The sequence below is a fragment of the Zophobas morio genome, unplaced genomic scaffold (assembly GCF_036711695.1).
Source record: "Zophobas morio isolate AGI-343-1 ecotype UQ-CSIRO unplaced genomic scaffold, CSIRO_AGI_Zmor_V1 ptg000024l, whole genome shotgun sequence".
In the NCBI taxonomy this organism is placed as follows: domain Eukaryota; kingdom Metazoa; phylum Arthropoda; class Insecta; order Coleoptera; family Tenebrionidae; genus Zophobas; species Zophobas morio.
Window position 1 is genome coordinate 13710509 of NW_026972129.1, and position 14983 is coordinate 13725491.

A 14983-nucleotide genomic window follows, 5' to 3' on the forward strand; every position below is an offset into this window, starting at 1 on the left:
GCTAAGTTGGTAATAAAAAAACTTTCACATTTTAAAATTCATGATTTTGAGATTACAGATAAATTTATGATCTTTTATTATTAACTGAAGGATTTCAGGATTTTTTAATTTTTCGATTTCTGTTTTTCGATACATATTCCGAATTTTCGACTTTCAAATTTTTGATTGTCTTGATTTTTCGATACTTTGAATTTTTGATTTTTAGAATTTTCGAATTTCCAATTTTTAGATTTTTCAATTTCTCTACATTTCAATTTTTCGAAATCAGGATTTTTAAATTTTTTAATTTCGAATTATCGAGTTTTCGGATTTTCAATTTGTCTGCTGTCGATTTTCTGAATTTTCAGTTTTTTAATTAATTTTTTGATTTCTAAGTTTTTCGATATATTTCGAATTTTCGATTTTTTTGAAATTTCTACTTTTGAACTTTTGATTTATGTCCTCCAATTTATGAAAATCTTTACCTATATACGAATATTGTACAGGAAGCAGGACTGAAGGATGTCATGAAACCTTAATTAATCATTTTACATATCAGTGTAATAAAAACTATTCAAAACTTTTGTAAATCTAATCCTGGAAACGTGTTTTGTTATAAATGGATGAATTCCCAATCGGAAAAATATGGCAGCCACTATATTATATTTCAATTTATGCATAAACGATCATACAAAGGAATATTGTAATAATGTGTGTTCATATGCGATAAAAAATAGTTATTCGGGATATTGTAATAAATCTTTAAAAGGTTTATGTTTTCGCCATAATAAGGAATGTTGGTTAGAACCTTGTACTCGTTCTTATAAAGAATAAAAATGGTTACTTACCAATCAAATGGAACATAAAAAACATTTTGTTGTACAATCCTGTATAATAAATTAGTAATTACACTAATTACGGTAGGGTCTCTAATACTTAGCTAGAGGAAAATAATAAAATAGAATTAATTCGAAGGGTTCTTTCAATTTTACTGCTTTGTATGCAGAGCTAATCTATTGTTTACTTAGCACATATATATTTTCTGATGTAACTAATATTATTTTTCTATACATATAATCATCTTAGGTGAATACACTTTACTTAAATTATCTTAGAATGACACATAGGTATGTATTGTAATGGGGTGGATCTTATCTCTGATATTATTTTATTATTATTAGCCACATAATTCATTCACAATTTTCAAATTTTTTAATATAAATAAGGTTACTACATTATTTCAGTTATCTATACATTCCGAAAGCATCAAGAATTCCAGTATCTGTATCATATATTAAAAAAGAATAAACATACTCATCTTCATAATAGTTAGAACGAGTGAATATTGGAACAGATACGATAATTTTATTTTCATCTATTTTTGATTTTTCTTTCCAATAGTAATCTTTTTCACCTTCTTCATCTTCTTCGTCTTCTTCACCTTCGTTGTCTTCTTCCACTACTCCTTCTTTATCCTTCTTTATAATAGCGTGATTTTCATCATATCCAAAAATGTATCTTCCAAATGCAACAAAAAATTTTGATTTGTATGTAAATAATTCTTTTCTAGTTGGACAAATAGTTCCACCTACCATGACTTTTGGAACTGTATTACACTTGTTTACCTCTTTTAAATCTTTGTAGGTATACTCAGCAAACATATTTATCAAATTTAAAATATCTTCAGTATCATTCCTGTAAAGAACTCTTCCTACATGAAATACACTTTGATTCATGATGTTTTCATCCCATTCACGAGTATAACTTTCATCGTGTTTTATTATTTTAATTCCATAATGTCCATCTAAATTTACTTTTTCCATTAAATCATTAATATTGTATAATCCAAAAGCACCTTTAACATATACGGGTTCAATATCAATTTCATCTTTTACTTTATCCATTATTGTCGATAATTTAATTAATTACTTAATGTTATTTCACAATTTAGATATTTTTTTATTTGGACCCAAAATGCCTGAAACAGATAGACACAAATTAAAATTCAAATCCCTATGCAAACGATGTAATATAGAATTTGAATAGATGTTTCAAATTTCCATGCAATATTTTATAACAGGGTTTTAGTATATTTTTTTTTGTTTGTGTGATAATAATTTGTTACAAAAACGTCCACACGTTACACATAAATAGTAAACTATGAACAAATATCAAATTTCTAAACTATCAACATGTTTTAATAATTCTTTCTACGATCATGCAAAAAAAGGTATTTTGTTGCATCATTTTGGATGGAAAAATTATTTCGTTATTGCACTAGTGGAACAAATAAAAACTGTTGTACGCTATATTGTATTGCTTCCTGATTTTCCATTAGTCAATTCGACAACGTCTGGGGGGTGCAACAGTTATCGGAATCATTTTGATCATTCATTATAAAAAAAAATACTGTTAACAACGAATACAACGATTAGCACCAATTGAACACGTAATTGTGTCTGATTTTTACAATTATTTATAAAAATGTAAATATTTCCTTGCTATGGCTAAATGGTTATTCAAATTCTCCCGCACTGTGTCAATTGTGTCAAATAATAATACTCGCTTCCTATTACTTTTCGTTTATTTTCCATTTTGATTGGATATTTTGAATTTAATATCATTGTTAATTGTTAATAATTATTAATATATTGTCTTTCCTGTAGGTATAATATTCTCCAGAAAATAAGTTATCTAAAACGTTCGTAGAAAAAATTTGTATGTAATACCCGCAAAAAGTGATATTGCGCTTAACGTATCTGTATGAATTATTATCGTGGTTTAGGTGTGAAAGTATCCACTGTTTTTTTAAAAAAGTACAACGATCACGTGTTCCAGTAAAAAATGACCAAATTTCTTCGTACTCAGTAGTTACTGCTGAATTATTTGATGATTTACTTGAGTTTTCAAGAAATTCTACACAACTTTTGAAAATGACATATGCCTAACCGTTACTGCAGGAACTGTTAAAATCATTGGAACAGAATAGATTTTACCAAGGCTAAACACACCGAATAGGTCTCTTAAGATGAATTACACAACTGACTTAAAAAATAATGACAAACTTTACTTACGAAATTAAGAAGAGGACAAAACCAGACTCTGCTCCATGAATGCAAGTGTGTACAGCAAATGGCGTATGTGGACTCTGTGGAACACAGCTGTGGAATGGCATTAGGGAAGGGAATGCACGCTTAATGTACGCTACCCGCTGTCGTGCTAAATAAACCACGGCAACCCACCATACACTGGATATCAAGATTTACAATAATATAATGAACAGCAATAACATAGGAGATGAGCTAGTAAGTTCTTCTAAACGTCAAGCCGACAGAAAAAAAAAAAATTTGAAGATCATTTTTTAACCCCCGACTGAAAAAGAGGGGTGTTATAGCTTTGACCCTGTTTTTTGTGGCATCGCAGCTCCCAAACGGGTTAACCGATTTCGATGCGGCTTTTTTTGTTTGAACGCTGGTTCGATCGGGATGGTTTTAAGCTAGGTTTGATGATAATGATGATAATCACTTAAGCTACTAACTATTAACTTTGAAGCCCTTATCTGTCTGTAAATTTGTCTGTGGCACCGTAGTTTCCAAACGGATGAACCGATTTCGGTGCGGTGTTTTTTTAGTTGAAAGCTGGATGGTTTTTAGTCATGTTTGATGATAAATCACTGCAATCATTTCATGATCATCAGCTGATGTTTATGTCTCTCTGTGTTCCACTGTCTCTCCCAAACGGATGAACCAACTTAGACGCGGTTTTTTTTTTTGAAAGTCGGTTCATTTGGGAAAGTTTTTACGAGGGTGTTTTGACCAATAATTCGGTTCGCATTGTCTCTATAATGTCAAGTCATTTTGTCAGTAATGCTTCGTTTAAGAATCAATTGAGTATTAAGTGCTAATGTATCAGGTGAATTTTATTTAAAAAATGAGAAGTGTAATTCCTTTTAGAAGGGAAAACTGCAAAAAAATCCGTGAAAGGATTTTTCCTGCATTGGGAGATTCATATTCTTGTTATGAAGCCATTCGCCATTGAGTTAATGAGTTCAAGTGCTGGGGAACATCCCTTGAAGACGCACCACGTCTGAAGGACTAAAAATTGCTGTCATACCAGAAACCATTAATAAAGTTCATAACAGGAATGAAGGTGCGTGAGTTAGCCGAAGCTAGAGGCATCTCAACGGTTCATTTTATTAACCCTCAAAGGAATGGTGAAGCAGTCAGCTCTCTTAACCAATTTCAGAATTTTTAAGGGGTTTCTAAGGGTTACTTTTTTAGTTAGGGTTAGGGTTAGGGTTTTTAAGTATTACATTTGTTCAAAAAGAACTGGGAATGCAAATTCAAAGATGTAAAAAACGGGTAAATATTTTCATTTATACATGCTTTTGGAGTTTACTAAACAAAATTTGGAGGACGCACCACATTGTACAGAATTTTGAGAGCAATAGGTTTTAAATACAAAATGGAGAACAATGGAAAAATACTAGTTGAAAGACCATGTACTTAGTGTTGCAAAAAATATACACTTAAAAAAATAGTTGAATGCTATTTCGACAGAACGTCCTTCGCTCCTGAAGTACAGTTCAACAAATCCAGCTTTTTCGAAAAATTATAAGATTTGTTGCGAATTTAACTTTTTAATTTGTTTGATTTTCCATTAAATTTTTTAAAATTTGAAATATTGGAGATGTTTTACAGTTATCATAAGCATGGTAAATTTTTGATCAAAATGTATTTGCTCATCCAACCTAAAAAATTGATGATGTCATTTCAAAATTTTGCTGAATAAATGTGACTGTGATTTATCACTGCATTTTTTTTTAGATTTGCTTATACGGGGGGCAAAAATTAATGACTGAGTTAATTTATTTGATCAAATCAAGCATTGCAAAACTGAGTACTTTGAAATCTTGCAGACGTTTTGAAGTTATTGTAAGCATAGTAAATTGGTAATTAAAATATGTATAACGTCATCTCAAAATGTTTGTGAATAAATTCTACCCAAATGTGCAAAATATGGTGAGTTTGAAGCCAAGTTTAAATCTGAGAGCCCTCAAAAATTTCTTCAGAACATTTTCAAGCAACAAAATTATATAATGGTGACCAAACAGGTGAATAACAATCTAAGTGTGGCCAAACTAAGGAGCAATATAAACTTTTGAGGAACACATATTCAAAGCTTTTTTTAAATATATCGGAATAATGACTTTTAAACGAAAGTGATGAGTCAAAAATTACTCCTAAACTATTAATTTTAGTAACACGTTTAATATTACGCTTATTCAGTTTGTCACAAAAATTGATGTTAGATTTTATGTTAAAATTTGACATAATATAACATTTATCTAAGTATAGTAAGTTGTTATTGCACCAATCAAAAAGCTTGTCAAGATCCCATTGTATTTGTTCTAAATCTCGTGTGTCTCGAATAACTTTGAAGATCTCTAGATCGTCAGCGTACAGTAAATAATTTGAATATTGTAAAGACTGCGTTAAATCATTTATGAGTAATAGAAACAGAACGGGTCCGCAGTGGGACCTTGAGGAACACCAGATGGAACAGAGAAAACGATGAAATAAAATTATCAATACGAACTTGTTGGCACCTGCCTGACAGAAAAAATGCTAACCACTTAATAGTGTTATCTTTCAAACCAAGTTTATCCAACTTTAAACGTAATAATCTGCGATTAACGCGGTCGAACGCTTTTGCGAAATCAGTATACACTGAATCGACTTGCAAATGATTAGTAAATGCTTCGTTTAGAAATGATCAATATTCAAGAATATTCGACACTACGGATGTGTTAGAGACGAAACCATATTGTTTAGACGAGAAAATTGAAGACAAAGGCCACTGAAGTTGGAATCAAGTAGGTAACTTTGGAATTGCTGATCGACAACATACACCATCTTTAATTTTCAACTATGTTACGTCTACCAGAATTAAAAATGGGAATAATGTAGCCTGTTCTTTCACATTTTAGGGAAAATACCACCCCTCAAAGATATTGCAAACAACAAAAGCAATAGTGAAAAAACCTGGAATACACGAAGATTTCAATTTAGAAATTTCATCGATAATATCAGACAAACTAATCTTTAGACCCGTGTTATTTACACGGGAGTTATAAATATTTGAAATGACAAAGTATGTTGGAATCATCTCTTATGTAAACAGATGCAAAATATTGAGCCAAAGCATTGGCTATATATATTTTGAGATGTGAGGTCCCTTATACTTTCAAAATACGCCACAGTACCTAGTCATATTGAAAGACCTTTTATTGTTTTCATGAATTTTGGCGCGGGATCACATATCTATTTGAGTTTTTACAGCGTGATTTAATTTCATTCGTCGACACTTGATCTACAAAAGTCTCTACTAAAAAATCGAAAGTTGAAAGAAGGCTTCGAAGAAGAAGAATATAAAAAGAAAAGAAACTTAATGTGTAAAAATCTAATGTTCGAAGTACAAACAAAAAAAAAAAAAAGGATTAGTCTAATTACATAAATCTTCCAACAAATTCACAATAACATGATGGTTGTTCTTACGAGCTATGTCTATAGGAAGTTCATTATACTGGTTCTTCCGAATATCGACGTTATTATCCAGCAACATCTTCACTATTGGACGATCCCCTGCAGCACATGCATGATGAAGCGGCGTTTCGTCATATTCGTCGGTGATGTCCAAATCAGCTTCGTTGTCAATTAGCAGCTCCAGAACGTCAATTCGTCTATCCATACAAGCTCTATGCACGATCATTTTACCACTCCTGTCTGGAACTTCAACATCAACTCCATTTTCAACCAACAACTCTAGGATTTTGCCAACTCCACTGTTATAAGCGTGATGTAGTGGCACCTCACCGTTTTTGTCTTTCGGGTTTCTCTCTTGTACTTTCTCAAGCAAAAATTCGACGACTTCATAGTGACCATTTTCGCAGGCGTAGTGCATGGGTGTTTTACCATCAGCGTCTTCATCTTCGATTTCTGCGCCGTGGTCGAACAACAGTTTTAGTATTTCCAGACGTCCATTTAGACTAGCGTAATGTACTGGAGTTTTCCCATCAGCCGACTTAATTGTAAAGTCAATGTGTTTGTTGATGACGTGTTTGAGAATTTCCACATCTCCACCTTCACACACTCGATGAACCAAAAATTTCGTTCCTGGTAACATCAAATTCGCCCCACGGTCAATCAGAAGTTTCACTACGTCGTAGTGTTTGCCTTGATAGGCGTAATCTATCGGTGTCGAACCCTTTCCGTCTGGAAGATCTACGTTTAAGTCAAAACCCAGGAGTTCTGTAACCAAGTTCAAGAAACCTCCAGCGCAAGCGTAATGGATGGGTGCTTTGCCATTTCTATCCAAACGTAAAACGTGTTGTACTTTGTCGAGGAGAAATTTCAACGAATCGTAGTCTCCCTTTTGACAAACATAATGTAGAAGGTGTTTTCCGTCTTCTTCTACGCACTCCAGATTAGCACCTTTTTTGTTTAAAAGTCGCACGACATTGTAGTGACCTCCAGCACAAGCATAATGGATGGGCGTTTTACCTTTGGTATCTGGTTTGTTGACATCGGTCTCTATACTGGTGAGGAGTTCGACGATTTGACTATGGCCGTTCTCGCTGGCGAAGTGAAGAGGTGTTTTACCACACCTAGAAATTGCTTTTGTGGCCAAGTCTGCCAAAGTTACTACGATGTCGTAATGACCTTCAGCACAAGCATAGTGTACAGGAAGTTTGCCAGCACTATCCTGTAGTTCGACGCTTACGTTGTTCTCCAACAACATCTTGACAATTTCAACGCGACCTTTAATGCAAGCTTGATGTAGCGGCGTTCGACCATGCTTGTCTTTTAAGTTTAAAAGTGCTGTTTGCTTTAGAAGCAACCTGGTGATTTCATGATTTCCGTACGTGCAAGAAACGTGCAGAGCAGTCCTGCCATAATTGTCTAGAGTGCTTGGATCGATATCATGGTCCATCAAAAGCTTGACAATTTCGACATTTCCATTCTCGCAAGCTTTGTGCAAGGAGTTTTCGCCGTTTTTGACAATCTTCGTCATTTTAGGCAAAATCTTCTTTAAACTGTTGGTGTTGTCATTGTGAACGACGACGTACAAAAGCGAACCACGAAACTTTTCAGAGTACAAAGGAGGCACTTGGTCAACCGTGTCGAAGACAAAGGGGTAGTCGAACCTTGCTGCCAAATACAAAATCGTGTAGTTGATTTCCAAAGAGTATGAAAGTTGCTTCTTGGTTTTAAATAGCACAAGAGCTAGTGCGACCAAACAGTGTGATTTTAAAGCGTACGAAAATGAATCGAAATTAAACAAACAATCAAGCTCTTCGGGGTTACATTTGTCTGTTAAGTGGTCTATCATTTTGAGATATTCAGGATCTTCTGCTTTCACGGACTTGGAAGACTTCTTATCGTCGAGTTTATAACCTCGTTCGGACTTTTTCAAACCTAGTGTTACAAATTTTGTGCCCCAAGAACAAGCAACTTGCAGAGGATTTCGTCCACCGTCATCCTTACGACGTAGTTCTTCGTCAGTACACTTTTGGAGGAGTTGCTTGTTTTGATAAAGCACTGCTACGTGTGCTTTGCTGCTCCTCGATAGAATTAAATCTAAAAAGAATCGGACGTTGTTATATTTCTCTTCAAACAGTACGTTTTGTATGTCGGAACACGTGTTCTTTGATTCGACTAGATAGAGCGCTGCGAAATATTCTCCGAACGAATAATGAAAAAATTCCGGGTATCCCCCAGTAGCAAATCTAGTAATAAACCCAACTTCGTCTTTTTCCTGACGAATTTTCATTTCCAATTTGATTTCTTTCTCGAAGTGAATTTTTACGGCCGCCTCTTGATAATACTTAATGTAATTGACTTTGTGGGCCGAAATTATATCGTTGAGTGGATCCAAATCCAAATCCAATTTCTTCTTATCCTTATAGTAAAGTTTGAACTTTTCTTCGACGAAATGGTGTTACAAATCGGCAACTGAAAACACGTCCTTAATTAAACGAGCATACTTGGCCTTATCTTGGAGGAACAGTTCTGTTAATATGAAAATCTGCAAAGGGATTCCTAATACGTCGTTATTTGAAAACAGCTGAATATTCTTCTTGATGTCTTCAAACAGAGTCGTCAGTTGGTCTTCGGAACATTCCAGACGATTTCTCACAAATTCCTTTTGTTTTTTGTCATCGAAAGGTATAACTTTTCTGGATAAAATACTGAACGTGTTTTCTATATCTTTTTTCAAATGATCCCTCGACGAAATCCACTGAATCGTCTTCTTCTTGGATAAGTGTTCTATAATCCTACAGATTACACCAAATGTTTCTTGATCGACTTCATCCAGACCATCCCACAGATATGTCACTCGATGTTTTTCCATTAAACTTCTCAATATCTGACAAGCCAGATTTCCAAAATTTTTGCGAGTGTCTTCTAAGATGTACTTTTCGAATTCGTACAAGTTGTCTTTTTTTTCCTTAAAATGCTTGTAGTGGTTTCTTACATACAGTAAAACCGTCCATGTCGTTGGTGCGCTCCTTTTCTTAAAACTCTTCATCAGAGTGGTTTTGCCCATTCCAGGTTTACCACAGACGACATTAACACAGTTTTCTTTTTCGTACTTGTGACATTGCGACTCTTCTATATAATAATCACCAGACAAGAGCAATTCGCTTAAATCGCTGCTTCCGTCTTTGCTTCTCACCCATTCGAACCCTCTGACACCAATGTTTTCGACAAATCTTACTTGATGAGCTTTGTTGTACCGTTCGGAGCACAGTTTGTAAAACTGAGCTTCGGAACATTCGTTTTTGGCAAATAAAACGATTTTCTTCTTGTTTTTTGGCTTGTGATGCTCCTGGTTGTGCTCGTTTTCCTCCACTCTAACAAAAGTAACGTTTGGAAAGGTCTGTGTAAGAGTTTCCTCATTGTCTACACAACATATCAAAATCAAGGTCTCTTGATCAACTCTGTTTAGAATCTCGGAACTGACTACCACTTTTGACAAAAGTGTTGGAATGTAAGAAGAAGGAAGGTTTTCGTCTTTGTCCTCGGCGATCGCTAAACAAGCGTTTGCCATTTCCAGTAAGTGATTGGTGGTGATTCTGGAGGTTAGTTTGTCGCTTAATTCTGTGAGAGCACCCAAAGAAATTTCTTCTTTTCCTTGGAGCGAGCATTTGAATTCTTTCAGTACTTTCTCGTAAAGGGGCTGATTTTTCTTGAGATCGGAAAGCTTTTGGAAGGTTTGGGGGTTTTCACCTACGTAGTCGTTATCCACGACGATGAATTTCTTGTTTTTGGAAAAGCGTATCGCTTTGTTCACCGTGTCGGAGTTTACCAGTATTAGAGGGCATTTATCAAGTAACCATAAAAAAATTGAAGCTTCTATATCAGCAAGCTCGACTGAAGTGTTTACATATTGGTGTGACAACTGATATCTGTGCAAAATGTGTTTATCAAATACAGCGTTTTGTTTAGCGTCTTCCCAAAGGTTAAAAACCAGCTGTAGGTTGGTATCGTTGAATATTGTTATTTCAAATTGCAAAATAGTATCTCTAAGTAGTTTAATTTTCTCATTAACTTGATTTTGAGAGAACGGCCAGTGCAGGATATGTGGTTTTATCAGGTTCAGTGTTATAACATTTCTCATCAACTTTTTGGTTAACTTTTCTTTCTTGCCTTCTTTCTTGCTCCACTCGCTGATAAACCTGATATATTCTAGAACTGACTCTTTTTCGCAGCAAAATGTCTCTTGAAACGTTTTGTAAATGCTGTCATTTAGATCATCGACATGGGTCTGATTAGTGTACAAGAAAAAATTTTCAAAAAATTTCTCATAACCTCCATTGTTTGTTGTGTCAATAAACTGAAAGCAACATCCATCGTCAGAAATTGATACTATACCCTCTTGTGGGCGCTGAGTTATTAAAATGTTAGAGTCATCCAAAGCAAATTCATAGCCATCACCGTCAAACTTCAAATTTGTAAGTACAATTAGTTTCACATTTTCGTTGTGTAAATTCAAAGAATCTCGACAATACCTTTTAATGCTAAAATTTCCTTTGTCAGCTGTCAAAGAAGACAGTGTTAACTGTTTGCCACGATGAGACTGTTTTAACTGGAAAGCATAAGTTTGTGTGGTTCCATCACGAAATAATACCTCAACGACAGTGTCGTCAAAAGACCCAAATTCTTCTATATTTGAGGCCAAATAAAAATTATCGATATCGTTGTCTAGCACTAACTTCAAAATAAGACTTGCAATATGGAGGTCTTCGTACTCTTTCCCTCTATCGGTGGTCCCCCTTCGTTTTTGAAAAATATCCTGGAACATGTTTTTTGTTAATAAATAATTATTTAATATTTTAAGATGCGTCGCAATATTATTGTGTTCTCAAAACTTCAGAAACATTAAATAAGCGTTTTTGATATAGCCGGAAAATATCAAGTTACAACAGACAGACTGACGGAAACACAAACAGATATTCTGTTGCTAACGCTTAGTAAAATTTTACTTCTTACCTCGCTAGACATTGTAATGCTTGCAAGACAAAACTTCTACACTTTCACAACTGAGCAATTAACTTTTTCTAAAGCTACACGGATATAAAGTAGATAAGACAAGCGTTTCCGTTAAAATCTTATCAATAAATTTGTCACCGTCATTTTCAGTCTCTGTTTGTATTGGATTATGAAATCATTTTGTTATTAAAATTAGTATGTGTGATGCCACCGAGAAATATTCGTGAGAATTGTAAATAGATAAGTGTTTTTTTCCGAGTATTTCAACAATTCATAGAAATTTTCATATGTAATACCACGGGTAGTCCAAGTTATGTCGATTATTTTTCAAACTATCACGAATGTCAGTTGTGCTTGCAAATGAATTCACGAGTGCGTTAGCAGGAGAGAGATTCACAAGCACAATTGAATGAGTGAAACCAGTTTGAAAAATAGATAGTCTACGAGTACATAACTTGGACTACGATTGGTATTCGGTAGACTATTTTTCCGAGAGCCATGAACGAACTCTTTATTCAAACTGAATCGGAACACATTCAAAATAATTTTAGGCATGATTCGATTTCCATGTCAATGCGCGTTCGAAAAATTTAAAAATTTAATGCTTAATAAATATATGTTTAGTTGTTAATTTTAAAAATATTCATTTTTTAAAAATATTCGCTGCACCACCAGTGGTATGTCCGCTGATATTTCTACTAGTGGAATATTCGGTAGAATTTCTTGAAACCATAGGAACAAAAGTGTAAACTCGCATTTTTATTGGTCCATTTTTTACAAATGACAGGCGAATGGAATACTCATCAGTATTGAAAAACTGAACTTATAACGTTTTTGAAAAAATACTCGTATCACCAAAATTAGTTTTTTCAAGGGCAAAAAATACAAGTCATACAACTATGACACGAAAATTATCTTAAGAACGGTGATCATTGCTTAATCATGGCAAATTAAAAATAAACCAGGAAAAATCGATATATTTCGAATTTGAAGGTTTCTGTTCCGAAGTTTCGAATTTTCGATATTCCGAATTTTCGATATTTAGAATTTTTCAATTTTCGGATTTCCGTTTTTTCGATTTTCGATTTTCGATTTTTCGAATATTTGGCTCATCGAATTTTGTGTTTTGAATTTTCGATGACCCGACTTTCGATTTTTTGATTTTTTCAATTCTCGAGTTTCGATTTTGTCGATTTTCAATTTTTCGAATAATCGATTTTTCGAATTTTCGATCTTTTGGCTTTTCAATTTTTCGAATTTTCGATTAATTTGAATTTTTGATTTTCGAGTTTTAGTTTTTTCGATTTTTCAATTTTCGAGGGTCCGAGTATTCGATTTTTCCCTTTTTTGATTTTCAATATTTCAATTTTTCGAGTTTTTGATTTTTTAACTTTGGACTTTTCAATTTTTCAATTTCTCGATTTTTCGGTAATTTTTGATTGTTCGATTTTTTACGTTTTCGAATTTTCAATTGTTCTGTTTTTCAATTTTTCGAATTTTCGATTTGTCGATATTTCGAGTTTTCGAACTTTTCATTCTTTTCTCTTTCCGATTTTTAAATTTCTCGATTTTTCAAATTTCGACTTTCCGGAAGATTTTTCTATTTTTTGTATTCTTCGATTTTCAGTTTTTCGAAATAGCCTTCGACTTCGACTTCGATTGTAATCCTTTAGTACAATTTTTGCTATGAACATTTTCCTGTTATTTTGAACTTTATATTTGTATCTCACGCATTTGATAAAGTGCGGCGTTAACCGGTGTATTCTAGATGATCAGGAGCAAATATAAAAATTTATTCACGTTAAAATATGTTCCAGTTTTCTTGTACTGAAGAATTTTTCTGTCCAATTCCTCGCGAAAAACATGATCTTCGAACATAAATAACTTTTTTTTCCTTCCCTGGAGGTCGCAAGGGACGTTATTGCAGCTCGACACACCTAATTTACCAATTTAAAACTTTTTTTCTTGTTCTAATTGTGTAACAACCACGGAAAAAAATGTTTACAGTTTATTCGCTATTTATTAGCTATGACATCGAGATAATACAGTTTTTTTTTTTAAATCACATGTTAAGCAATACACAACATGGCTATCGAAAAGATAAATCGACCATGACAGCAATTGAAGATTTTAGCACTTTCATTGGAGAATCTTTTAACAAAAAAGATAATATTGCTGCAATATTTTTTGATTTTATTCGTGCGTTTGACTCTATAAATCATTAACTGCGTATTAATAAATTAGGAAAAATGGGTGTTAGAGGAATCAGTAAAAAGTGGATAACATCCTACTTAAGCAATAGAGAACAAAAGGTAGTATATAATCGATAAAACAATTTCAGAAGCAAACAAAATAACTATGGGCGTACCTCAAGGGTCGACTTTGGGCATTTTGCTTTTCATAGCTTTGCTAAATGACATTGAGGATAATTGTCCAACAGCAAAAAAAGCTAATTACGTAGATGATACAAACTTTATAGTAACTAATCCGTTGGTTACTAATGGTAACAATGCATGTAAAAAAATAATGAACTGGTCGACGGCAAATGGGCTGAAGCTTATCTCAAAATATTAACTACGAATCTTCTTTATACATAAAATTAAATAGAAAAACAATCATTCAAAAAAATGAGCCAAATTTTTGGGATTATTAATTGACACAAACTACTATGACACTCACATAATTCAACTCTGTAAAAAACGGTATAGAACGTAATCCTATTCTACAAAGATCCAAATTACCTACCATTGGTGTTTTTTTTGTTAGCAGCTGAAATCAACAAGTGATGCTTTTTAATTTTGGCAAAAACTATATGTGTATTTTTACTGAGTGGATCTACGAGTTTCAACAACATGCCGACAATTCGAGTAAATTCCAAACAGAATCTGTTATTGCTTCGATGTGTTTAATTGTGGACTAATTTTAAATTTTTTATAATTTGTTTTTGTGGGAGTTTTTATTTATTTTACTGTTGCGACAGCGTCACTTGATTCACATGTGCAACATTAATTTCTTTCAATTTCAAGTTATATTGTAGAAGAATTCGTAGGTAAGTGACTATTAGTTACGTATCTTTTATTATCTTGTAGTTCCATAGTTCTATTGCAGTTCTTCTATGCCGCCAACTGTACTTACAGCTGGTTTAATAAAAAACGGGACAAATGACAGTGACATGAACGTCATATTCCTATTGCTTTTCATTGATCTATGAGAACCTGATTTTTGTGAAACCAGCTGTAGGGACAACTTACTAAAGATATTTTTTACAATGAATTATTTCATGATTGTATTATACGGTTTCTACAAATTAATGTCATCCATCGTCTTTAAAGGTTGTAAAAATACCCCAAGAAAGATCAACATTGATTTGAACAATTTCCGAGCTTCAGTTAGCAAAGTATTTTAATACCTATTACGATTCTATACTTGTCGTTTATCAATGGATTTAT

The 14983-nt window shown here is 33.4% G+C and overlaps 2 protein-coding genes and 1 long non-coding RNA gene across 3 annotated transcripts; all 3 read right to left on the reverse strand.

Annotated features, from left to right (window-relative positions):
- Positions 1-956: 956 nt before the first annotated feature.
- Positions 957-4178, reverse strand: LOC135135019 (uncharacterized). The gene is made up of 2 exons (XR_010281422.1): positions 3054-4178; positions 957-1957 (listed from the first exon to the last, which is right to left on the reverse strand). It is a non-coding gene; the product is annotated as an uncharacterized LOC135135019 (long non-coding RNA).
- Positions 4179-6483: 2305 nt separating this feature from the next.
- Positions 6484-8811, reverse strand: LOC135135608 (ankyrin repeat, PH and SEC7 domain containing protein secG-like). Its single transcript, XM_064064701.1, has one exon. The coding sequence runs from the start codon at positions 8809-8811 to the stop codon at positions 6484-6486; it is 2328 nt and encodes a 775-aa protein (XP_063920771.1).
- A 168-nt stretch (positions 8812-8979) lies between these two features.
- LOC135135022 (uncharacterized) lies at positions 8980-11609 on the reverse strand. Its single transcript, XM_064063959.1, has 2 exons — positions 11535-11609; positions 8980-11337 (listed from the first exon to the last, which is right to left on the reverse strand). Exons 1-2 carry the CDS (start codon positions 11544-11546, stop codon positions 8980-8982), a joined length of 2370 nt encoding a protein of 789 aa, XP_063920029.1. The 5' UTR covers positions 11547-11609.
- Positions 11610-14983: the final 3374 nt, after the last annotated feature.